Source organism: Rhinatrema bivittatum, chromosome 5, assembly GCF_901001135.1.
Source record: "Rhinatrema bivittatum chromosome 5, aRhiBiv1.1, whole genome shotgun sequence".
Lineage (NCBI taxonomy): Eukaryota > Metazoa > Chordata > Amphibia > Gymnophiona > Rhinatrematidae > Rhinatrema > Rhinatrema bivittatum.
In genome coordinates this window covers 248009140-248035967 of record NC_042619.1, presented here as the reverse complement: position 1 = coordinate 248035967, position 26828 = coordinate 248009140, and the positions used below count along the sequence as shown (strand labels likewise).

The window sequence follows — 26828 nt, the reverse complement described above, 5'->3', positions numbered from 1 at the left end:
CTTAGTGGCATATGATGATCATTGCTTACACAACTCGACTCTTTTCAGGTGGAAACACCTTTTATTTGACAAAGATAAAAACGAATGCCTACGAAAATGGATGCCCAAATGAGCAGAACAAAATTGTTGGGCCAAACCTTCCCTCCCCCAAAAATCCCTTGTGTGCACCAGGGATAGCCACATACAGTGCTTCAACAAGTCTGTGGGTACAAAGGTCAGTCATGTGCAGTGCCCCAATAAATCTGCCCACACCAGACTGGTTGTACAAAACGTTCAGTATAAGCTCCAAACATATGAATACACCTACCTATTTCACAGCGCTTCCCAATAAAGCCTCTTGGACAACGGCAATAAAAATCAGGGAAGTAAAGAGCTTGTCTGCAGCGTCCTCCATTGTAACAGGTCTTTTCTGTACAATCTATAAAACGGAAAGCATTAGAATGGTTACAACAATGCCAGTCCAAAAAGACAAATTAAATAGGCATGTAACTTTTTCTTTCAGCTTAAGCATTAGGGATGTGAATCGTTTTTGAACGATTAAAATTATCGTCAGATAATTTTTAAATCGTCCTAAATCGTTAGAGTGCACGATAAAATACAAATGCCCCCGATTTATCGTCAGGGGCATTTGTATTGTATCGTTAAATAGGGCACGGGAATTATTTGGGGGAGGGCAGGAAAACCGGCACACCAAAACAACCCCTAAACCCACCCCGACCCTTTAAAACCAATTCCTTACCCTCCCCCACCCTCCCGAACCCCCCCAAAATGTTAAGTTACCTGGTGGTCCAGTGGGGGGGGGGGGGGTGTCCCGGCGCGATCTCCCGCCCTTGGGCCATCGGCGCCATTTTGGCTGCCACTAATTAAAATGGCGCCGATGGCCCGATAAAAAAAAAAACCCACCCGACCCTTTAAATCGACCCCCCCCAAAACCTTTTAAAGTTACCTGGCGCCGATGCCCCTTTGCCCTTACCATGTGACAGGGTATCCGTGCCATTGGCCGGCCCCTGTCACATAGTAGGAGCACTGGATGGCCAGCGCCATCTTTAAAGATGGCGCCGGCCATCTTTACTCATCAGCCCCTATTATACTATAGGGCTGATGAGTAAAGATGGCCGGCGCCATCTTTAAAGAAATGATTCCAATTCACATATCTTAACGATCAGATTTTTCCCCCCCTCAGCCGAATCTGATCGTTAAGACGATCTGGCACACGATTCACATCTCTATTAAGCATAATCCAATATTTATTGTTGCATCAATAAGTGGCACTATACATGGAGTTTCCCCATATAATTTGTAAATGAAGCCATCTACCTCTTGTCATCATTTGCTGTTTGCTAGTTCTTTAATCTTTTCAAATTTTAATTTTTTTTATATATAGTGATACCAACACTGTTAGTGTTATGTGCACATTTAAAAACAAAACACTTAGGGCTGGATTTTCAAAAGCCTATGGGGCAGATTTTAAAAAAGTACGCGTGCGCGTACTTTTGTTCGTGCAACCGGCGTGAACAAAATTACGCCGGATTTTAAAAGATACGCGTGTATCTTTTAAAATCCGGGGTCGGCGTGCGCAAGGCTGCGCAAAATCGGCAGCCTGCGCGCGCCGAGCCGCACAGCCTGCCTCCGTTCCCTCCGAGGCCACTCCGAAATCGAAGCGGCCTCGGAGGGAACTTTTTTTTTGTCCCCCCGCACCTTTCCCTCCCTTCCCTAACTAAATCCCCCTCCCCTACCTTTTTTCGTTGAGTTACGCCTGCCTCTGGAACAGTGGCGTAGCCAGAATTTATTTTTTGGGTGGGCACAAGGTTAACATGGGTGGGCACAAGGCATGCAGGTCTACTAGTTGTTTTCTTACTGATAAATAATGCCATATACTGCACCCTAGAATGGCTTTCTAAGTAGTTTGCAACAGCCATTATGTGTCATGTATGAAACTTTAAAATAATTTACTTCAATTATTTCAAGTATAGAAAACAATCAAATCCAATCATATAATAAAACAAAAATTAATGTATTCTTTCATGAACCATCTTTGCAGAAACCCAGAAATCTTCATAAATACAATAAAATATAATTAATCATCAGAACAGGTGCAGCGCAGAGCTAGGGCAATTCACATTACAAGTAACATGAAAAAAAAAATTCAAATTCTGGTGTAATCTCAGCAAAAAATAACCCTCCACTGCTATTTTGTGAAGTAACAAACTCTTGCAAAGAAAGAGGCATCTGGAACCTTGCCAAACAATCACAGCACTGACTCTCAGGATTCAAACAGCAACCTTATGAAAAAGCAGCAATGCAAATACTACACCAGGCCCTAGAACATTAATACATCACCTACGGGAATAACAGAACAGGCTGGACTACTACTACAGAGAAACTATATGCTAGAAATACTCATTTCTGTCACAAACAGGCAAAACTGAGACCGACCCTTACCTAATATAGAAATAAGGGACTATAAATTAGAAACAGAAACATGTAGATAAAGCCAAAATAGAAAGCCTGAGAAACTAAAATGTCTGAACAGTGAAATACTTAAGAAAGAGCAAAATACAAAAATATAAGAATGCACATTCCCAAAGATGACATATTTAAATTGCTATATGCCAAAAAGACTCTCTACAAAAATTACATGCAGTGATAACAGCGAAATATAAATCTCTCAAAAAACTGCTGTAGCATCACAATTTTCACCCAGCTGGGTGGAAGAAACGCAACATCGGCAGACGCCGCCATCCCATGCCGTCCCTAGCACCATCTATTTCAGCCCCCGACGAAGGCACGAGCCGAAACACGGATCCAGTGTCGGGCTTTTTCTATGCTAGCCTCATCTGAAAAACATGGCGTTTCTTCACTTAAGTTAAGTTCATGTCAATGTGACTTACTATATCTTTACCACCAATAAGTGACAATTTTTATTCTCACGGAAGCATAAAAAACACGGAAGCATAAAAAAATATATAGAGCTGTGACCTATGATTATAAACGTGGGCAAATACAATTTATGCTAACTTAGCATTACTAATTATGCCGGTTTATGAGGTCTGGTATTTCAAAAAAAATTTCTCTCACTTGAGGTGATTCAGAATTCTTGTTGTTAAAATTGTGGTGCTACAGCAGTTTTTTGAGAGATATTTAAATTGCTAACATCTCTCTCTCTCTCTCTATATATATATATATTTTTTTTTTTTTTACCTTTGTTGTCTGATCTTTGTATTTTTCTAATCAGTTGGTCCTGGTCTCTCTTTCCCATTTTTTCCCTTGTCGCTCATTTCCTAATTCCTCTTCAGTGTCTTTTCTACTACTGTCTTCTTCCCTTCCACACACACACATATATATACATAAATGCTTTCTCTCACAGACTCCCTCACACACTCAGGCTCTCACTCTCATATGCTCTCCCCCCCCCCCAAGCTCACATTCTCTGCAGACACACATACAAGCTCTCACTTTCTCACCCCTCCCCAGGCTTATATTCTTATGCACACACAGACACACATCCAGGCACCCATTCTCATCCACACACACAAACCCATTCTCCCATTCTCACCCACACATACACACATTTAAGGTCCCATTCTCACCCACACATACACACTTTCAAACACCCATTCTTACCCACATATTCAAGCTTCCATTCTCACCCACACACACAAACCCAGGCTCCCATTCTCACCCATATATATACACATTCAAGCTTCCATCCTCACCCATATATACACACATTCAAGCTTCCAACCTCACCCACATATTCAAGCTTCCATTATCACCCACACACATTCAAGACTCCATTCTCACTCCCATACACACCCAGGGTCCGATTTTCACCCACACACACAACAAGGCTCCCATTCTCATCCTCACATACACATTCAAGCCTGTGCACAGTTTCCGCTTCCTCCCCCCAGAGCAGGAAGATCAGCTGGCCTCTCCTGCTGCCACTGGCCTCCTGCTATCTTCGGGCCGTATGGCCGACCGATCTTCCTGTTTGGGGGGGGGGGGGGAGGAGAGCGGAAGCACCGCGCACAGTTTCCGCTTCCTCCCCCCAGAGCAGGAAGATCAGCTGGCCTCTCCTGCTATCTTCGAGCCATACGGCCGACCGATGTTCCTGCTGGGGGGGGGGGAGCGGAAGCTGTGCGCGGCGCTTCCGCTCTTCTCCCCCCCCACCAAACAGGAAGATCAGTCGGCCATATGGTTGTAGGACCGCTTCCCCACGTGTGCCGTGATGGCGTGCCAAGCATGGGTTCTTCTCTTCACTGTCGCGGGGATGGGATCCCGCGACAGCCTTGCAGTTCTGGTGTCAGTTGGGTGGGCCTGGGTCTAAATTGGGTGGGCAGCTGCCCACCCAGGCCCACCCGTGGCTACGCCACTGCTCTGGAAGGTTAGATTAGGTGGTAGGGAAGTTCCCTCCCAAGCCAATCCTAAATTGGGCCGACGCCAGATTTTATAACATGCGCGCGCATGTTATAAAATCGGACATCCATGTGTGCGTGCTGGGTAGCGCGCACACAAGGACACGCGCGCACAGGTCTTAAAATCTACCCTTTAGCTGTTTAAGGCTCCAAAAGTCCAAGGAGGTTTTATATATACAGTACACATGCATATGAATGCTAGTATGTGGATACATATCTTGTAATTTAAGAAAGCAACATTTGGAGTATTGACATGTAATCACTGGTGCAGTCATATATAATGAGTAACTGTTATTGATATCTGACTATCAATTTGAGATACTGCATGTATTTGTTCACGTGTATTTTGCAATACATTGTTCTGCCCATTTTTGTACTTTTATTAGATGGTGGTCCAGTGTTATGTGTCAGAACTTATTAATGTTTTAGTATGATTAGACTATATCTGATTGTTTAGAGTTAAATAAAGCAGGCATTGCTCACTTATTTTAATGTGGATCAGTTTTGAATACAATTTTTTTTAATACCTTCACATTAGTGCGTTTTTTCCATTTTGGGAACTTTTTTCTGTAATTTATTTTATTTATTTAAAAACTCTTCTATACTGTCGTTAAGTTAAATCACCATCACAATGGTTTACAAGGCACAAAAGGAAAAGCTATAATTGGTATAGATTACAAATTATACATGTGCCAACATAGAACGGTAACATTTTTAATAAGAAACTGTGTGTTAATTAAAGCTTATATGTCGGTTGAGAAACTGTTACGCGGTTCAAATCTAACGTTAATATGTAGTTGGAGATATTAAAGGAAAAAAACTGATTATTTGGTGCGTCCTTATCTTTCAACCGTTTTCCTCCTTCTCTTTGTCTTTATAAAAAGCTTGTTTAAAAAGCCAGGTTTTTAGAGTAGTTTTAAATAGCTTAAAATTTCTCTGCAGTCTTATTTCGAGTGGCATAGAGTTCCATAGAGCAGGTCCAGCCAGTGACAGGGCTCTCTCCCTTACTTGAGTAAGGCGTGCTGATTTAACAGAGGGGACAGTTAGTAGAGCCTTATTAGCAGATCTGTGGTTTCTGTGTGGTACATGTACGCGCAGTGCTGTGTTAAGCCAGTCGGCCTTTTCATCATGGATTAGTTTATGAATTATACATAGTGCTTTGTAGAGATGTGAATCGGAACCAGAATCGGTTCGGATTTCAGTTCCGATTCACATCTCTGTAGATGTGAATCGGAACCAGAATCGGTTCGGATTTCAGTTCCGATTCACATCTAGTGCTTTGTATTGTATTCTTTGTTCAATTGGTAGCCAGTGTAGTTCAGCAAGTGTCCCTGTAATGTGGTCTCTTCTCTTTTTGCCTGTCAATATTCTAGCAGCGGAATTAACATAGAACATTTATACATTACATGTATTGCCCAATTTCTGTCACTTTATATATATAAGACTGAAGAACTGGAAAATGGCAAATGATGAAAAATATGGTGAAGCTCCATGTTTGCTACCACTTATTTATGCAACATTAAATATTGGCTTGCATTTAAACTGAACAAAATAATTACATGCCCATTTAATTTGGTTTTTTAGACTTGTCTTTTGGGGGATATTATATACCCCTTGTGTTGTTATTAATACAACAATTACTGGGTGAAAGCACACAAACAGGGCGGAGTAAACAGCTCACACAAGTAGAGAAAATAGAACGAAAAAAAAATGTGTGGCAAACAATATACACTGATCAATATCTCTTAACAACAGAGAAATTTTAATTGTAAACACAGTCACCTAAGTGGTACATGTTTGTAAATAACAATCAAATACAGTATAAAAACAAGTGCCCCAACACGGCCATGTTTCGCATCAGGGCTGCGTCAGGGGGACCAAGACTTCTGAAAATCTTAAAGACTAGGGCGTCTCAATACAGAATACCATGGGTTGACTGAAACTCTTGACATCAGAGTCAGAGTTGTATCCAGTGCTGAGCTCCAATTCCTGTTGCAGGAAGCATCTGTAAGGGGTAAACCGTGCAGCACTCAGCACACCTTGGACTGAATTTTAAAAGCGGTGAAGATTATTAAGACCCTGTTCTCGCTGGGGTCTGCATTTACACTTTCAATAAAGCATCTGCTAGGTGCTTCAAAAGAGTTATCTTTATTTTCCTGCACTGAACAGCGGGCGGCTCTGCTGATCCACAGCAGAGGATCTCCAACCGCTGCACGGTGTATATTGTTTGCCACAAATTTCTTTCGTTGTATTAATACAACAATACCAGAACGTATTCTAGGCTAAGTGAAACATTAATTCTGCTGCTAATCACAGATTACCTGATAAGATCTCTCACAACACTCACCTGTGACAGGTACAGCGTGGCACTGTGGCTCGCCATTCTCACACCGGCAATATTCCATGTGACGTCCAGCAGGACGTAGCCATGTCTCCCCTAGCTGGTAAATCTGAGAGGAAGAGTCTTCTCTACAGGAAACTGTAAACAAACAGGAAGACACATATTTTCAAACAGAAGCCATGAAGCCAGGCCCTGTCTATTCCTCCATCTACTAAGAAGCTGCCTTACCTAGTTCCCTTCTACTATAAAGCCTAGATCCTGAATAGTCCCCTTCTGCTATTTGATCAGGATTTTCCTTTGCTTGTCTCTTCTTTGCCATGAATAGTTCAGGTCCTGCATATTCCCTCCACTTCCACACCTACTATAAAGGATATTGGTTCTTATCTGCTGATTTTCATTCCTGGAATACCATGGACCAGATTCCTGGGTTTTGCAACCCTGCCAGCAGATGGAAACAGAGAAAGTTAATTGACACTGCCATATACGTAGTGTGCCACCTGCAGTCCCTCATTATTAACCTGTACCCATGCCAAGATAAATACCATAACAACACTAATTTAAACAACCAAACTCCCTTAACTCTCAGGAGGAAGGTGGAATCTTGAAATGGAAAATCCTTCCCAACAATAGTAAAAGAAGAACATACTTGAAATCTGAACAATTCTTCAGCATATATAGACTGACAGTACGAGCGGATTCTCCCAATAGGGTGGGACTCTGGGCTGATCTGAGGTATTCCAAGAACAAAAATTAGCATTTTCTTTCTTGTTCATACCCAGAACAGTCCAGACTCCTGGGATGTACCTAAGTTTCCCTAAACAGGGTGAGGCCATAAGAACATGCCATATTGGGTCAGACCAAGGCTTCATGAAGCCCAGCATCCTGTTTCCAACAGTGGCTCCCTGACCATCAACTTCTTCGCGGATTTGTGGAACAGAAAAGTTTTTGCCGGACCCCTCCAGCCATCCATGACCAGGTACACCCCTTCCTGATCAGATTCTTCCTGTGGAACCTTGATCTCTCAGCTTCTTCAGAGCAGGGGGGAAATCAAGGGCCCCAATTCTTCTTTGCAGAACGGATGCACCACCTTAGGATCGTCTCCTTCAGTGTCAGGAAATTCTTCAAGAGCCTCATCCAGATCAGAAAAGTCAGGAACAGGATCTGTGCTAGGAGAGTCATTGACTGGTGGAACCAAGTTCTCGGAGTCCTCTTCAGGGCTATTCGGGTGAGCTGTCAGCCCCAGGACCCTCTGAGTACACACAGACCCCTTTTTCAGTGAAACCTTGGGTCTCTTCCTGGGCCACAATCCAAGGTACCCTTGGATTGAGATTTCCACAGCCACCCTGCTTTTCTGGGCAAATAAGCTTTATGCATGAGCATCACAAACTCTGAAGAGAAAGCGGAGGAATCATCGGAGTCCTCCCCCAGGAGGTCCTGGGGTCTTCTTTAAAAGCAGCTTCCTGCCTCCCCACAGGGTTCTGAATGGCAGGAGATTATGGTAGGGAGAATCCTCTGACTCCCCAGAAAGTCCTGCAGTCACAGCCCCCAAGGCCAAGATGGCTGCTGTTTCCACGCTAACAGGAAAAATATTCACGGCACCTCAGACGCTCCTGCCCCTCCTTTGGCCTGCCACTGCTTCTTGCGTGTCACAGGATCCTGCACCAAACTGCCTTCCCCACCAGAGATGCAGCAGGTGCACAGGCTTGCTCGTGAAAGCTGCGCGCAAGAATTGCCACATGACTGGCAGCTACTGTCGTGTGCCATTCCCCTGCATTCTGCTGTGCAGGCAGGACTGCAGTGTCAGGAGTCACGTGTTGCCGCCGGCACACTCACTCTCTCGCCAGGATCCCAATTGCTGCCACCGTGCCGGCCCCTGCTCAAGCACTGCACTTAACTACCCTTGCTTTCAATAAACTTTTATTTTGGTTTGTTTTTTTCAAATAAACTTTACGGAAATAACAAAAAGTGGCAACTTCCCTGAAGACAATGCTGAACTCAGGCACCGAGGAATTACAGTAGGATCCCACGAGTCCTCCTGGGGGGGAGTGAACTGAACCACCAGCTTTCTACCCATAACAGCTAAGGACTGAGCCAACTCAGGAGTCACCAAACCCCTGCTCATCCACCTGAGACCAGGAGGGATGGCCCTACCAGGATCTAGCAACCTCCTAGGAGGAATTCCCTTCTTTTTTTTTTTTAAACATCTAAATTTTCATTTTCTTTTTCTAGACTGCAGCTTTTACAACATCCACCATCTGCTGGAGACAGAGAAATACTGAGGGACTGCAGGTGGCACACTAGGTTATACGGCAGTGTCAGTGAAACTTTCTCTGTCTCCATCTGCTGGCAGGGATGCAAAACTCAGGAGTCTGGACTGATCTGGGTGTAAACAGGAAAGCAGTAATTCCCCCTTTATATAGATATTATTTTGCTTGTTATAGAACACATCATGTTCTCGTATGGGGGATTCTATGAAACACACAGAATTTAGTGACAAGCTTATGAAGGTTATCAGATCCATTTATCTAGTCTGACCATTTCATTTTTTATTCCAGTAGAACAGACTGAACTGAATCTCTGGCTCTACCTAGTGAGGGATACTTTTATTTCTTTAATAAATCTGGCCAGCTACTGGGACAGAATGACATTCTTCTTATTGTTGACCAATATTCATGAGGCAGCATTTCAAAATGTATTACCGTATAGTTATAACCCCATCCCTCTTGAACAAAACTTTGTTAGAGTACGCCTTATATTTACATTTAATTTCAACATGAGTATGCCACGTTTTCCAAGAAAGCACTTGGACAAAGCAGATCACACCTTCCCATCTCCAACACAATTACATTTGTTTTTACATGACAAGTCAACATAGTGCTGTCTCCTCTCCCTTTTGCTCTTCGTTTTCCTTCATGTTTCCTAGAGATAGTTTGTTTGACCATATCCTTCTGATGATCACAACGTCAGGGCTCCTGGCCCAAAGTCCCTATTTAAGCCTCTCTGTCTTCCGTATGTTAGTTTTCCTTCAATAAACAGATGCATTCTGCGATTGATTTGCTTCTTTCCATTGCTTTTGAGGTCTCCCTTTTCCCAGTACAAGCCGGCAGCTTCCCAAGCTGTCTGCATGCCCTGCCAGCACGGAGAAGTGCAAGGGGAATGAAAGAAGAGGCCATGGGCTCCGCGGGGGTGGGGGTGGGGGGTGGAGCGGTACTTCTGGTCTTTGCTACAAGCACTTCCTGTTTAGGAATGGCGCAAGAGTAGGATGAGGCAACTGTGTGATTTTCTTCTACTACTAAAACTCAACCCTGAGAAACTTGTTACGGCTATGGAGTGAGGGTCCTCGACCCCATAGGAGGTTACTGAGAGACGGTTGGAAGGGAAAGGGGTAGCGGAGGGAGGCAGAGTTTCCCTCTCGTAGTCTTCCTAAACTGGGTTTACAAAACCTGAACCAGTGAAGGGTTCCCAATAGTAAGCAGGTTTGGGAGAAAATCTTGCTCAACAAGGACTATAGCAGAGTGCCCTTCTCCCTTTGCTTTCTTTTTTTTTGCTATTAACAAGCGTGCCTCATTCGCTCTGCCATGGAGAGCCGCCTCTGAGTTTAATTGGCAAAATCATCTGAGAGACTCGGCAATTGGCTACCGTTCTTTAAAATATTCTAACAAAAACTTGGCAATGACCACGGTGTGTACAATTATCCTACTGGGCTTCATGCTGCTACCGTGGAATGAAAGAATTATTTTAAATCATCCAGCTCCTCAGAGACTCCATTAAAGTACCAATCCCATTAGCTTCTTCCATCTCCCAGTAACTTGTTTCTAGTTGAAGCATTTCCCGAGGAGCCTTTTGTTCGTAAAAGGCTGCCAAAGAAAGTCTCTCTCCTGAGGCAGACGTATAAATACTTCATTTTCAAGTGAAACTGGTATAAGGACAGTAAGATCCTCTTTTGCAGACCTTTACGAGCCCAGTAAAGCCAAGGCATTAATGATTCGCTGTTAGCCCTTAGTCATTTATAAAGGATTTTACATTTAATCCTTTATGCTTACGTAAAGACCTTAATGGAATCCGGGAGAGTGAGGTGTATGGGAGCGTTTATCCTCAACAGTACACATGACTTTTATAAGTAGCCAATGGCACTAAAGGTTCTCCCATTATGAACTTCCGCAGCTCCCACTTTAGTCAGAGAAATCAGTCCTCGGGGAACCTTCCCGTACACAAGGTTGATTTTCCTAGGACTTTCTAGCATGCACAGTTCCAGCTTTTGCCAATTTTTTTCCCTGTAGAATGACCCTCTACATTCTATCCCAAATGCATAGTAGGGATCCTGGATACCAAAAACACCAAAACTATAAGGACATCAAGGTTACACATCCACCCACCTACCCAAAGCTGGCAGGAGATGTTGCTTTTTCACAGGTTGCATGGGCCCAGTGGAAGTGCAGATAACATTATATTCCAGAAGTTAAAAAGATGATATAAAGACCAAGTGACTGCCAGCATGGCTAAATGGTGCTGTGAAAGAGGGTGTTAATGTGCAAAAGGCATTGTTTAAAAAACTGGAAAGCAGGTCCTTATGAGGAAAGTAGGAAAGGGCATAAGCACTGGAAAATCAGATAGAAAACATTAGTAAGACAGGCCAAGGCAGAAAATGAGGAGAAATTTGCCAACAAGGTAAAAACTAATAAGAATTTTGTCAAGTACATCAAAATCAAAGAATCCTGTAAGGGAGGTTAGTTGGAGCATTAGGTGAGTGGGGAAAAAGCGAAGTGGCACTTGGGGAGAGTAAGGCCATAGCAGAAAAGCAAAAAACAATGATTTGCTTTGGCTTTCACTGCAGAGGATGTTCGGGTAGATACTTAACACCAGAAGTATGAGATACACCTGCATACATTGCAGGCCCTGGATATGCAAATCTATCTCATGCACATTCATTGTGGCAAACCTGAAAAATCCAACTGGTCAGGTGTGTTTCCAGGAGAGGGGTGGGAAATGCTGATTTAGTCCTATCCTTTAACTGTTACTAATCCACAATACAACATTGCCTCCTATCTCCTGACTTTTTAATTTCCTTAGGAATCTCACATGAAGGGCTTAGTCAAATGCATTCTGAAAATCCAAATACACTGTATTAACCAGCTCACGATTCCACATGCTTATTTACACTTTTGAAGAAGAATAATAGATTAGTAAGGCACAATGTCCCATTGCTAAATTCATTCTCGTTCTTTCTCATTAAGCCATGTTTATCTATATGCCCAGTAAATTCTGTTCTTAATAGCTTCCACCATTTGTCTGGCACAGGCATTGGTTCACTGGTCTGTAGTTTCCTGAATCAACTCTGCAGCCATTTATAACAATATAAGAACATAAGATGTTGCCAATCTTTGTCAGACCAAGGGTCCACCAAGCCCAGCATCCTGTTTCCAACAGTGGCCCATCCATGATACAAGTATCTGGCAAGTACCCAAACATTAAGTAGATCCCATGCTATCAATACCAGTAATAGCAGTGGCTATTCCCTAAGTCAGCTTGATTAATAGCAGTTAATGGACTTCTCCAAGAACTTATCCAAACCTTTTTTAAACTCACTTATACTAACTGCACTAACCACATCCTCTGGCAAAAAATTCCAAAGCTTAATTGTGCGTTGAGTGAAAAAGAATTTTCTCCATTTAGTTTTAAATGTGCTACTTGCTAACTTCATGGAGTGCCCCCTAGTCCTTCCACTATCCAAAAGAGTAAATAACCGATTCGCATCTTCCCATTCTAGACCTCCTATGAATCTACAGACTTCCATCGTATTCCCCCTTACCCATCTCCTCTTCAAACCGAACAGCCCCAGCTCCTCCTCATAGGGGAGCCATTCCATCCCCTTCATCATTCTGGTTGACCTTCTCTGTACCCTCTCCAGTGCAACTTCACCTTCCCTGAGATGCGGCAACCAGAACTGCACACAGTACTCAAGGTACGGACCCACCATGGAGTAATACAGAGGCATTAAGGCATTTTACATTTTATTCACCATTCCCTTCCTAATAATTCCTAACATTCTGTTTGCTTTTTTGACTGCTGCAGCACACTGAGCTGACGATTTTAAAGTATTATCCACTATGATACCTAGATCTTTTTCCTGGGTGGTAGCTCCTAATATGGAACCCAACATCTTGTAACTACAGCATGGGCCATTGATGTTTTTCAAATAGAAAGAGATGAATAGTGGAGTGCTCTGAGGATCTGTACTGTAACCAGTGTTTATTTATTAATAATCTGGAAAAGGGAATGATGAGTGAGGTGATCAAATTTGCAGATGACACAAAATTATTCAAAGTAGTTAAAACAAGCAGACTGTGAGGCATTGCAGGAGGCAATTGTGAGACTGCGGAACTTGGCATCTAAATGGCAGATGTAATTTAATGTGGACAAGTGAAAAATGATACACATGGGGAAGAATAATCCCAGCTCTATGTACATAATGCTAGGTTCCACATTAGCAGTTACCACTTAAGAAAAGGATGTTGGAGCAATTGTGGACAATATATTGAAATCTTTCATTCATTGTGCTGCAGTGGTCAAAAGGTTTGGGCGTTATTCAGATGGGAATAGAAAAACCTGAGAAAGTCATACTGCCTTCTTATGGATCCAGAGTGTGTGGATATTGTGTGCTGTTCTGATTGCGTCATCTCAAGATATAGGAGAACTAGGAAAGGTACAGAAAAGAGCAATAAAAATGGTATAAGGGATGGAACAGCTCCCTGATGATTGAAGAAGAGTTAATAGGGCATGGTTATTTACCCTTTTAGATAGTACTTGGACTAGAAGGCACTTCATTAAACTAATTGGTATAATATTTACACAAATATTAGAATGTCTTTTTTTGTCAGTGCACAATTAAGCTGTGGAATTTGTTGCTAGAAGATGTAGTCAAGGTTATTAGTATAGCTAAGTTCTCAAAAAAATGTTTGGACATGTGTTACATTCGGCGGTCTACAGGCTATCCCCTCAGACCACTGCTCTCACCTCCGGGCGGGTCCGATGTAGCGACCCTGAATACGGCAGCACGCCGCCTACATACATGGCAGGGATGCCACTGACCAACCTCTGCATGGCGCGTCCTTCTTAGGCATGTGTGTCTCTCTACGTTTAAAGGGACAGTTGCGGGAAAGCCCCTGTGGTCCCCTTTGATGATGTCAGTGGCAGAGCCCTATATAAGGGCAACATTCCAGTCACAACACTACTTAATGTAGAACGTGTTGCTTCAGCATCTGTCTTCATCCCAGCCTTGTCTTCAGCATTTTATCTTCAGCTCAGCCCAGCCTTGTCTTCAGCATCTGGCCTCGTCCTGGCTAGTCTTCAGTGTCTTATCCTCAGGTTCAGTGTTGTCTTCAGTGGTCCTTGCCTCCTGTGCTTCTCCTTGCCTTCCTGTCCTGACTATCCAACCTGCCATTCCCTTCAGATGGATCTCTAGTATTGACCTCGGCATGCCTCTGGATATGCTTGACCTCCTCCTTCCACTAGCCACTGCCTGCCTCTGGATACACTTAACCTCCGCCTGACATCGACCACTGCCTGCCCTGGATATGCTAGACTGCTACCTGCCTCTGGCCCCTGCCTGCCTCTGGATAGGTCTGACCATCACCTACTCCGATGTAGCTATCTTGACGGATCTCTTCACCAACAGCAGAGGCCCCCACCTAAGACCTGCTGGCTCCAGCACCCAAAGACTCAACCGAAGGGAATCTGGGCTGGTAAAGGCAAAGCTCCATCTGGGCCTTTGCTTTGTCTGAATCCGCCTGCCGTCGGTGGGGACCTGCAGGGCTCATCCCTGCAGGTTGTATTAACCCTGCCTCGGTCTAAGGGTCCACAAGTAGAACAACATGTTTCTGAAGTAGATTTGGGATAGCCACTTCTGGGAATGAATATCAGGGAATGGATCGCCCCATTAGTATCCGTTGGGTACTTTTTCAAATGACCTAGATTGGCCACTGTCAGAGAGAGGATGCTGGACTCCATAGACCATTGGTCTGACCCAACATGGCATTTCTTCTGTTCTTGTATAGGCTGATGGTGAAAGCCTTACCTTTATAATACCTTGTTCCACGTTTCAGACGGAGATGCAAAGTCTGAAAAAAAGAAAATAAGATGTGAGGTTGTCAGGTCAAGGAGTAGGGGAAACCTTTTTATCATCTTAGTTTGTAAGTTATAGAACATCTAACAAAGGCAGAGAGTAATTTCTCTGTCTGACAGCCTCCACTTGAGGTAGTTTCTGTTCCTCTGACAGGGCATAAAAATATCGAAAACCAAGGAGAGAAAATGGTTTGGTCTCCTACTTAAGACTAGTCAACATCTCAGGATCCCTGGCATAGATAGCAATTCTTCAGAAATAAATTGAAGTCTTGGGGGGGGATGGGACAGAGGGAGTTCCCCAGCTTCTCTCGATCAAACTATTCCCTATGAACAGAGCTGGTGCAGTGACGACGCAGTGACAGCAGGCAAGAAGCGTTACTGCTCCTGCTGTCTAACAGCTGCGAATGTGCATCCAGTAACTCATAGGCCTTGGGGAGCAGTAGCATGGAAGAGATATGGTATCCCATTACTCGTTTTTGCTGTTCTGCTAGTACGGTGCTGTAGTAGTCTGTGCAGCATCCTCTGTAGTGGAGAGGGAGGGGAGCGAGCACTGGAGAGAAGGGTCCATTATTAAGGGGAGCCTACTACTACTACTGCTGCTGCTGCTACCACTTCCTGTTTCCTTTTACTTAAGTTGTTGGCAGCCCCAGCTTCATAAAGGATGCAGCTACATTTACAAGGTGTCGTCTACCACTATAATGCACAAGAAAGCATTCCTTGGCACGTCCCCTCTTCCCACCCTTGCTCAGGCCTGCCCCCATCGACTCACAGCTAAATCAGCCAATTTCTGGTGAAGAGATTTCAGAGGTTTGCAGGTACAGCCTCGAGTCCAAGGAGCCCCTCTCTTCAAATTTGCAAACCTTTGGGTCCTTGCTCATAGCGCCAGGGTGTCCAGAGCTGCACTTACCTCATAGCCAGAAGATGAAACAGCTCCCAGCAGCAGGAGAAAGAAGATTGTGATTTCCATTTCTTGAAGACACTTTTCAAAAATGTTCTCCTAAAAGACAGAAACTTCATTGTCTAAACTGTGACATGCAGGATTTCTGATATTAAATGAAGCTTCCCACTCCAAAATCTGCTGTCAAGGTTCATTTATCCCTAAAACATCAAAAAAGTGCTGGATGGGGTTTGGCATAACCAGATAGCAGGAAAAGAGGCTGATTTGGATTATGTCCAAAGAATGCCTGAAAATCAGTAGAGAGACCTTTCTATGAAGAGAAACTCAGAAAACTGAGATGTGTGTTTTCAGCGTTGCTATGTGCTATATTGTCTTCTCATGGAATGAAGTCAGTAACCCACAGAATAAGCCCCAAGCTTAGCTGTTAGCTTTCTCACTCCCCTTCTGAGCAAGGTCTGTTAAGTGATTGACAAGTAACTTTGTGGTCTGAAACTGCAGCTTACTTCATCACCCACTGTAATTAAATCAGACCATTGTGACTCCTTTCCTGCAGCCACACAGTGCTTTTCTCTGCTGCTGTTCTATAAACCCTGCTGTTCCAGACAAAGCCCCTTTATCTCTTAATGCTGCTTCGCGAATATATTTCTTACATGATTCAGCTGGCACTTAATAAATGAACAAAATCATCAGGCTCCCTTTTTATCCTGACGTTATATTTGTTCTTCAATATACTTAGGTTTTTTTTGTTTTTTTACAGTAAAGCATTGTGCAATCAAGTGCCTTTTTCTCTTGTTAATTAGTGAAAGGATGCAGCTGGATCTTCCTCAGCTAGACCAGCTCTGCAGATGCCCGAGATGAAGGAAATCTTCCTGGAGTCGGTCAGCTGAGCAAGCAGAACCATGCAGGGAGTCTGCTTGTGATCCTGCCTAAGAACATAAGAAATGCCATCCTGGGTCAGACCAGTGGTCCATTGAGCTCAGTGTCCTGTCTTTAACAGTGGTCACCTGGAATAGTCATGGTCATCTGGAAGCACCTGGCAGATCCATTTCCAACTCTACTACTAACTTTATAGTTACTCGGTGTACACAGCACTGTACAAAACCATATAAGTCAGTCCCTGCTCAGTGGAGCTTATTACCTGGCTAATTAATCATTGTTTATGGACTTGCTCAAACCTTTTTTTAACCCTACTAACCTTGAGCAATCCCTTAGCAACAAATTCCACAGTTTAATTGTGTTGACTGAAAAAAAAACCCAACTTTATTAAATTAATTGAAATCTGCCACCAGTTTCATGGAGAATTTGAAAGAGTAAATAACTGTTCTCTGTTTCCACCCACTGGTGATATTTATAAACCTCTGTCAGGTCATCTCTCACTCTTTTCTTTTCCAAGCTGAAGAGCTCTGATCTGTTTAGCCTTTCTTCACAAGGAAGCCTTTCCAGCCCCTTTATCGTTTTTTGTTGACCTTCTCTGGGTAGCCACCCTGTTCCACAATCCGAGGACAAGCAGATCCAGCTTTGATTTGACCCCGTTGTATGCCCTGCTTTTCAAGTGCAGGAGCCTAAAATCTAGGGACTAAGTATTGCAGAAAAGCATTTTCTGAATGGATGCTGTGCGGGTCCTCTCGTCTCTTCCTGACATATCGCTGTCAACCCTCAAGTTGTCTGCAGCTTCCTCTTGTTTCGAGAAAGGTACAGTGGGAGGGATAAGCAGAGAAGGGGATAAAAGAGAAAACATATACCCTCTTTCCCTGCCAGTGACAGCAATGTGCAGGAAGAACGGCCTCCTGTGAAGTCAGAAGCAGTTTCCTGCCGCTGCCCTTCTCTTTCCACGATCTGGATATGGGAATCAAGCTTTTGTAACCATTCTGCCATCGTCTCTGCCTGCTCTATCACTCTGAAATGCACGGCCAGCTTTGTCAGCACGAGCTCTGAGCTGGGAGCTTTCACTATGGCGCCTTCCTTTAGCCGGGTTGATGGTGGGGGCGGGGTCGGGGGGAAAAAAAATAACTGTCCATATGCATGTTCTTAACTCCCATCCCTTTCACAAGTCAGGCTTTTACTCAGTGCTTCCCAAACCTGTCCTAGGCACCCCAAATCCGGTTTGGGTTTTCAGGACACCCACAATGAATATGCACGAGATAAATCTGCATAGGTGAGGTCTGCAGATTTATCTCATGTATCTTCTTCACGGCTATCCGGAAACCTCGGATCCCCAGGACAGATTTAGGGTGCCTTGCTTTTAACTAGAGCGGTCACCTTGCTTAATGTATCCAAGGCAGATTGGCTTTACATCGTTTCTGCACTTGAAGTTGTGGTTCCTCTGAGATAAGCAGGACTACAAGTCCATGCAACAACGGAGTAAGACCAAGCCGCGCCCAGCCTGCCCTGGGTAGTTGGAGCCCGCTGGCCGCCCAAGCCGTGCCCGTCTGTAGTTGCCCTCCTGCCGCCTCTGGGAGCGTGGACCTGCCTATGGTTCTCGTAGCAGCTGCTCGTCCATGCACTTCCTGTTCGGAGCAGAAAGTCCCATACCTGGAGGAGGATGGGCCATGACGGTGACCACGAACCGTGCAGGATCTCGACATTTTTGTGGCGGGTCAACTGCTGGCTAAAGGTTATCCTTGTGGCAGCCTCGCTGCAGGAAAACCAGTCAGGTCAGCCAAATGCCGGCTGATTGGCAACACAAGAGCGTGCGCATCAATATACCAGGAGCTGGGCACTGCTGGAATGAGCTCGGATTCTGGTATTAAATCTTGAGTGCTTGCACAGAGCAGTCAAACTCACATTTTCTCTTTCCTGTTGTCAAATTCCTCTGTCTGTCTAGTCGGGGCAATCGTCGAGGGGGCCAAGCCACAGAGTGGAGAGATGCAGTAGTGAGCACTCCCCGAAGGCTGAGGTTCAGTCTCTGCTCTTTAAAGCAAGCAGCTGCAAAGAGGCTTGGTGCAGCAGGAGGATGACTGAGACATTAGTCAGCAGTCCGGAAACAAGGCAGATGCAGAAACTGAGGCAAGAAAGATAGAAAGGGGGGGGCTCGCTGGCTCTAAAAACAAATGTTCTGTAATTGTTCAGCTAAAAGAAACTGAACAAGAGAGAGAGAGAACATGCCCTGCCTGATCCAGGTATCCCCTAATCACGGCTTCTTTTGCTCCAATAAACGGTTTGCTGTCCCCTCATTGCCTCACATTACTGGGATATTAGTTTCTTCTCGGGCTCATTAATTACATGGACTGTAAGAAGGAGGTAAATAATCTTCCAAAACTTTGAGGCTTTACTTCTCCCCTTTTTTTCCCTCACAGTATTCATCATCTGAGACTGAGCCTCGCCAAAGCTTGTGCTCCACACATACCCCTGTGTTGGGGGCCCACAAGCCGATAAGACCTATCTAACTCGAAAGCACACAGGCAGATGGATAGAAAAGCTGCAAGCATGCAAACATGTTTTCCTTAATGATTCTGTGTGAAAGAATTCACATTTCTCTCAAGAGAGACATATTTTGTTTAAGAATAATAAACTAGGGGGCAGCTCAGTGCTGGGTGGAGTGGACAGAGATAAGGGTAAGCAACTGCAGCACAGAGAGAGGTTTCCACACACATTAATCTGGAAGCCTTTAAGACAAAATCTGATGATGTCTGTTTACAAAAAAAACCAAAACCAACCATCCTCAGCTGTTATCCTTTTCACCCACAGCCATGAGAGGACAGCCAAAGCACAGATCCTAAGAGAGACTGCTCCTGTAACCATACGAGTTCAGCCATGGCCCCAAAGAGAAACTCTTCCTGAAAGGTACAAGAGAAGAGACATATCTTGGTCCCCAAGAGAGACTTGTGTTGAAGCTGCAACCAGAAAGACAAACCACAGTCCTCAAGAAAGAGATTTCTACACCCACAAGTGAATCAAACCACATTTCCCCAAGATGGACTTCTCCTGCTGCCATCAGAGATGCGGCAAAGTAACTCCAATCCCCAGGACAGACCTCTGCAGCCAAGAGAGGAAGCTCAAACCGCAGTCCCCAAGACCGACTTCTCCTGTAGCCAGGAGGAGAGAAGCGCCACACCGCAGTCCCCCAAGACCGACTTCTCCTGTAGCCAGGAGGAGAGAAGCGCCACACCGCAGTCCCCCAAGACCGACTTCTCCTGTAGCCAGGAGGAGAGAAGCGCCACACCGCAGTCCCCCAAGACCGACTTCTCCTGTAGCCAGGAGGAGAGAAACATCACACCGCAGTCCCCAAGACCGACTTCTCCTGTAGCCAGGAGGAGAGAAACATCACACCGCAGTCCCCAAGACCGACTTCTCCTGTAGCCAGGAGGAGAGAAGCGCCACACCGCAGTCCCCCAAGACCGACTTCTCCTGTAGCCAGGAGGAGAGAAGCGCCACACCGCAGTCCCCAAGACCGACTTCTCCTGTAGCCAGGAGGAGAGAAACATCACACCGCAGTCCCCAAGACCGACTTCTCCTGTAGCCAGGAGGAGAGAAGCACCACACCGCAGTCCCCAAGACCGACTTCTCCTGTAGCCAGGAGGAGAGAAACATCACACCGCAGTCCCCAAGACCGACTTCTCCTGTAGCCAGGAGGAGAGAAACATCACACCGCAGTCCCCAAGACCGACTTCTCCTGTAGCCAGGAGGAGAGAAGCGCCACACCGCAGTCCCCAAGACCGACTTCTCCTGTAGCCAGGAGGAGAGAAACATCACACCGCAGTCCCCCAAGACCGACTTCTCCTGTAGCCAGGAGGAGAGAAACATCACACCGCAGTCCCCAAGACCGACTTCTCCTGTAGCCAGGAGGAGAGAAACATCACACCGCAGTCCCCAAGACCGACTTCTCCTGTAGCCAGGAGGAGAGAAGCGCCACACCACAGTCCCCAAGAGAGCCAGGACTTCTGACCGAAGAGGAGAGGTGAGCTGAACTGAGCTTTGGTCCTCGGCGCAGACTGGTACAGACAGTCATGACAGGAGAGCCCTACCACAATCCCCACAAGAAAACCTCTAACATTTTGTGACAGAAATCAATGAACATTAAATGAAAAGATGTGAAAAACAGCTGCATGATTGTACGGTTGTTGTCTGATTATTAGGATCCAATAGATTTCTATTGCTTGTGGTAATTTATTTACAAAATTTGTAGCCCACACTCCCCACAGTTTTGGATACATTTCTCCCTCCCGACGCAGCCTCTGGCGAAACACGGGACCGTGTCGGGGGACTCTGTCAAAGATGCCTGTATTTTAAGTCAGTGGAGTTGCCGTATCAAATGCATGAAATATATCAATAAATCTTATCTTTGGATTCAACTATGACTGGGACTCGGACTGTTCTGTCTGCACTTTTGGTTGGACAATATTCATTGAAGTGCAGCGTGTGCTTATTGTTCTTTTGGTTGGATACATTTCTCTTTCCCATATTCTCTAGAAGGATGGGGCTTTTTTTTTTTTTTCTTTTTTTCTCTCCTGACCTCGGTGTTTTGAATTCCTTCATGTTGATTCCTCCTCCTTGCTCACATTATAGCACTAATGGCTCCTGTGCTGGTCACTACTGCTTTCCTTCCCTCTCATCTCTGTAACCCACCCAACTCAAACCTGCAGCATTGCATCCTGTAATTTATTAGCAGATAAATACTTAAATCTTTCATCCTCAATGTTCTCTTCCCCCCAAGGCACCACAGTAAGAGATCATCTCCCCCCCGTTTCAGTGACAAAAGTGGTGCAAAAAGAACAAGCATTGCTGTATCTGCATGAAGAAAATAGATGTGGTAAGTAATATCTAGGATTATGTGAAGATGATGGCAGACGAATGGATCAAAGGCAGGATTGTAACTTACCTTCCAGTTCTTGCCTCTTCAGAATGACTTTAACTGCTCTGAGTTTTCTCTCTGCTCTGAACTCCAGCAAGATGCTTCAGCTCTAGTTAAATCCCCCCTTGCTGGAGGAGGAGCCTGTGGTGCAAGCAGGAGGGTGGAATTCTTGCTTGCGGAGGAAGGATGCACTCAGGCAACAGTGGGCAGGCTGTGCCATTGAGATAAAGAGGGGGCTGGATCAGCCTTCTGTGGAAGCAGGGCTACGCCGGGTGACGTCAGTGCAGCAACTTGGCTCTCAGTCAATGGGTATTATTCAGAGAGCCAGTGACCTCACAGCTGCGTGAGGTGATGTTAATTATTTTAGTACCTCATCCTGACTGCCAGGAAACCGATTAGATCAAAATAAAATATTGGTTTAAATAGAAAATACTCACAATGTAACTTCCAGATAATTCCATGAGGAAGCCGAGCATAGGAAGAACCTCCTCCCTGCCTGTAAACATCTCTCCAGCCCAGTCTCCTTGCTTCAAACTGAATTTAATAACTTTCAAAAATCATTGTCAATTCTCTTGAAACTTGCAAAAAAAAAAAAAGGGCTAATCCTTTAGGGGGTCAATTTTCAAACTTCCCACGTTTCGGGTGCCACAGTCTTTGCACCAGTTTGTAAAAGGAAATTATGTGTGTGTGTGTGAACTTTCCTTTCAAAATTGCCCAAGGAAAAACGTCCCCGCAGTAATTTTGCATCTGTTCATTCCGAAGATACATTTTCTCAACAAAACTTCCATGCATAGTTTTGAAAATCCCAAACTCTGCGCATTAGTTTCTTCCCCGACCTGACCCCACACCGGGAACACCTCCAGGACCAACGCACGCCTCGTGGCACTGCAGGTGCACTTTTACCCACATACAGGAGGGTAGGAGAGGGCAGCTTTAAGGCAGGCGATTTAAACAGGTACAACACTTTCTACCTGTGGAAATACTTTGAAAATCACCTCTTAAAATCTGTCACATTCTTTAGCAACTCCTCTCTCCCTTTTGGCTCTTACTGTTGTAGCCTTGTCCTCTAAATTCAGGAGACTGAAGCAGTGATGAGCCCGGGGGGATGGGCTCATGCTTCCATTTGCGTCCACCTCTCCTCCGACCTTCCCATAGCACTACTTAGCGTCATAGAAAATCATAATAATACAAACACAGAAGGGAACTAAAGATGTGTTCCACTTCAAGTCTTTGGGGGGAGGGAAAAGCAGAAAAGAACATTATCTGAATTTTTCCATTTTTTTTCCTCCTGGCCTTCATATGTCACTGAGGACTCATTACATCGTGCCGCCCACCCGCCTCATGCAGAAGGGCTGTATTGATACATGGGGATCGTGCATGCACACAGCACGTCTACTGGGTGGCAACGGCAAAGGACTCATTGATGGTGAGAGCCATTCAGGGGAACGAGGTCTCCTTTTTTTTTTGCCAGCAACTGAAGAAGGGGGAAACAGCATGGCTGCAAGTTCCAGTGGCGAGATGCAGCATGAAAGGGGCTCGTGGAAGGTGTGGATGGGGCGTGCGAAATGGCAGAGGACGACTCGGGAGAGAAGCATCGGCTCACATATGGGCCGATGCAGTACCGTGTGCTCGGGCTAGCGCACAGGTTAACCCGCGGTTGGATGCGTGTTTTGGTCATGCGTCCATAACCCCTTATGCAATAAGGGGATTAGCGTGTCCAAAACGCACATAGCTAATAGTGTTCATCACATGTAAATGCAGTGTTGATTAGGCTATTAGCTATTACGCCCGACGCACAAATTTTTACCCTCAAAAATTCATGCCAGCCCTGGAACTGGCATTGTCTTGAGGAGCTCTAAATGTCAACAGAAAAGCAGAAAATACATCTTTTCTGTAGTTCCTCCAAGGTAATATTGTGGCGATATTAAGCTGGAGGAACCGAAAAAAAAGAGTAACCAAAAAAAAATAAATTTAAAATTATTGTTTTGCTAGAGGTCAGGTTAGGAAAACGGACGCTCAATTAAGCATCCATTTTCCTAACCCGTGCACAGTCAATTCTCCTGGGTGCCCTATGCCAAAGATGCACCAGGGACGCACAATTTTTCCCTAGCGTGTCCTTTTTAGTGCGCTGGCTCATTTGCCTATTTCATTGAGCGCCCAGAATTGGTGATTGTACGTGCCTTAAAAAAAAGGTGCTTCCAGTTTGGATGTACGTTTTAAGCATGTCAGTATTACATCGATCTGATGCATGGGGGAGGTACCCACAGGTCCATAGCTTTCCTCTCTCTGTCTCTCTCTCACACACAAATGCACTAGCAGACTCCCTCTCTGTAAGTGACACACACACATATTCCTTTTCTGTATCTTCCCCTGCCCACGGATGACCTAAGCACTCTCTCCTTTATCTCCAAACCCGCCCCTCCCCCCCAAGGCTAGGCATGGGCACCAGAGCCAGAGTAAGAATGTCAGTCAACAAATATCCCTCTGCTTTCTTCTCTAGCCCTTCTCCTCCCAGGCAGCATGCAGGGAGCAGGATGAGAGGTGATGGGAAAGTACCATTCTGCTCACTAACCCTGCCCCTTTCTTCTAGTTTCTCCCCCTCCCCTTCTATTCCTTGCAGAGGAAAGGGATGAGTTTGGAATAGACAAGGCAAAGCAAAGAAAGGAGGAACTATTCTGATCACTAATCCAGCCCCTTTCGTCCCCTCGTAGGCAGCCTGCAGGGATCAGGAGGGAAAGGGTCAAATTTCCCAGGTATGTGCACATACCCTGAGCAGTCGGAGCATTGATTATTAGTGGTGACATCCCGGCCAATCAGCCCTCCTACAGCCTGATGCCTAGGGGCATTGCCCCTCCCCCATCACCCCTGCCTCCGATCCCCCCTCCATAGTACGCCACAGGGTTGAGGATTGCATTGTGTTGAAATATGGGATTATCCAATTCTTTAGTCAGTTGGTCTCTTCCATCAAAGGTCTTCTAGGGTGAGGACAGTGGATGAAACTATAGCGCTTGTAGGGTGGGAGGTTGAGTGTCAAGTTTGGATTTGGAATCTGCCATTAATTAACCTACTGGTTAAAATTTAACTTCATTTGTAGGCTGTCTTTCCAGAAAATATTGCTCAAGGTACAGTATGATAACATAAACCCAAATCAACTAGCATGAAACTTCATTTCATAAAATATATAAATCAAAACAATTAGCACCATACAAAAAAATAAACAACAGGAAATAATAATAGTAAAATAACCAGAAAACAGGAAGCAATACAAGTAGAAAGAGCAACATTGTATCTAGCCTCTGTTTTAGTCCCAATGCATTTCCAATAGCAAAATCCTAACTTTGGAACCCTCCCATGGCCCTGACAGCACTTCCCAATTTTGAAAACCAAAATTAGGCTGATATCCCTGCCAGTGATATAGCTGCACACCAAATATGGTTGAGCTAGGTTCAGCCATTCATCCATCGGTACGATCTGATAAGCTTCTCTTCCTTATTGTCCATGCCAGACCAGTCCAGACAAGTGGATTATACCCCTCTGCCAGCAGATGAAAAACAGCTCAAAGCTGTCTTTATTTCCCCTATAGGGGTCTGATGCTGCCTTCAGCTCTTCAGTATTTCTCTGTCTCAAACATATGATGGACTGGTGCTATTGCTAGGAGCAGGCCACTTTTTCAGCTTTCTAGTGGTGTAGGCAGAGGCTTGGGGTGCATTGGGTGATGGTTCTATTGGGACTGATCAGAGCCACAGCCAGGCAATTTGGCACCTATGGCCAAGTAAGAAAGTGCGCCCTAACTCTATACACAACATGAGCTTAGAAGCTGTCTTAAATTTAACTTTATAAATAATGTTAAATTTTATCTATAAGTAAATGTGTGACCCTGATCCCCAAATTGTGGCCTATAGATCTGTATGGATGTGACCCTTAACCTTTACCCAACTGATTATTTATTCAATCAATCTTTCAATTTAATATGCAGCTTTTTATAAAAAACAAATCTCTAAACGATGCATAGTAATTATAAAATCCACAACCAATCCCAACATAAACAAAAATGATCTTTTTTGTATAAGCAGTAGGGGTTGAAAAAGGAGTGTATGCCTTAAATCAGCGGTTCTCAACTGGTGTGTCGCGGCACACCAGTATGTCTGCAAGCACACGCAGGTGTGTTGCCACACTTCTCGGACTCCTGCTGGCCCAGTGAAATGGGAACTCTTCCTCTGCCCGGGCTTAGAATAATGATAGCCCAGGCGGAATGCAGCAGGAGCGCTGGAGTCAGTGGCACCAGCATGGTCTCTTCTTCCGCCCCTGCCTCCACCTCCAGGAAGAGGAAGTGGAGTGCAGCAGCCGCACGTGCAGGAAGAAGAGACCATGTTAGGTAAAGTGCGTGCAGTGCCGGCCTGAAGAAGAGCAGTGCAACCTGGAACAAACCGAGGAGCAACGTCAGCCCCTGTGGCCGATGGGACTCCTTTTTCGAGGCCATGAGGGCTGGAAGAGACAGGTCGCTATCAGGAAACTGGTACTCGCTCCTCGAGGGCCCATGTTCCCTGACTCGCTGCCTGCTCCTACCTTCTCTTCTGCCTGGAAGGATTCGCTATCTTCAACACCAGTGAGTTCTACCATCTTCACCTCAGAGCTGTTCCCTGGAACCAGGTACTCGCTCCTCGAGGGCCTACCTCTGTTCCAGCCCTAGTGCCTCTCCTACGTGGAACCGCTGTCACTGCTACTGGAGGAGTCGCTGTTCCAGCGCCTGAGGGACACTAGCCCAGTCGGGCTACTTCTGATGCTCACTACTGCTACCTCTGGTGGCTTCATCACATTGTCTAAAGATCAATCTGTGTTTGTGTGTCCTAAGCTGAGCCTGACCTGTGGCCCCTCATGGGACTGCTCCCCGTGGACGTGGTCAGCTGCCACAATGTCCAAGGGTCCACCCAAACCTCACTAATTATAACACTATGTAAGTGAGTGAGACAGCATGTGTGTAATTATGTGATTGAGAGCCTATGGAAGTGAGTGAGACAGCATGTGTGTAATTGAGAGCCTATGGAAGTGAGTGAGACAGCATGTGTGTAATTGTGTGATTGAGAGCCTATGTAAGTGAGTGAGAAAGCAGCATGTGTGTAATTGTGTGATTGAGAGCCTATGTAAGTGAGTGAGAAAGCATGTGTGTAATTGTGCGATTGAGAGCCTATGGAAGAGAGAGATATCATGTGTGTAATTGTGTGATTGAGAGCCTATGTAAGTGAGTGAGAAACTAAGCAT

At 45.1% G+C, this 26828-nt stretch overlaps 1 protein-coding gene across 2 annotated transcripts in view; it reads right to left on the bottom strand.

Moving 5' to 3' along the window:
- The window catches only part of PLAT (plasminogen activator, tissue type), a 34801-nt gene extending 13090 nt beyond the window's left edge, over positions 1-21711 (bottom strand). The window contains exons 1-5 of one of the 2 annotated variants that reach the window (XM_029603710.1): positions 21597-21711; positions 15788-15877; positions 14834-14876; positions 6766-6897; positions 308-418 (exon numbers count right to left, since the gene is read on the bottom strand). In XM_029603710.1, the coding sequence (XP_029459570.1) occupies positions 308-418; positions 6766-6897; positions 14834-14876; positions 15788-15847 (346 nt within the window). In that variant the 5' untranslated portion in view covers positions 15848-15877; positions 21597-21711. Of the gene's footprint in view, positions 1-307; positions 419-6765; positions 6898-14833; positions 14877-15787; positions 15878-18562; positions 18714-21596 lie in introns of those variants that run through there. The other variant, XM_029603711.1, reaches the window with a different exon arrangement.
- Between the last annotated feature and the right edge of the window lie 5117 nt (positions 21712-26828).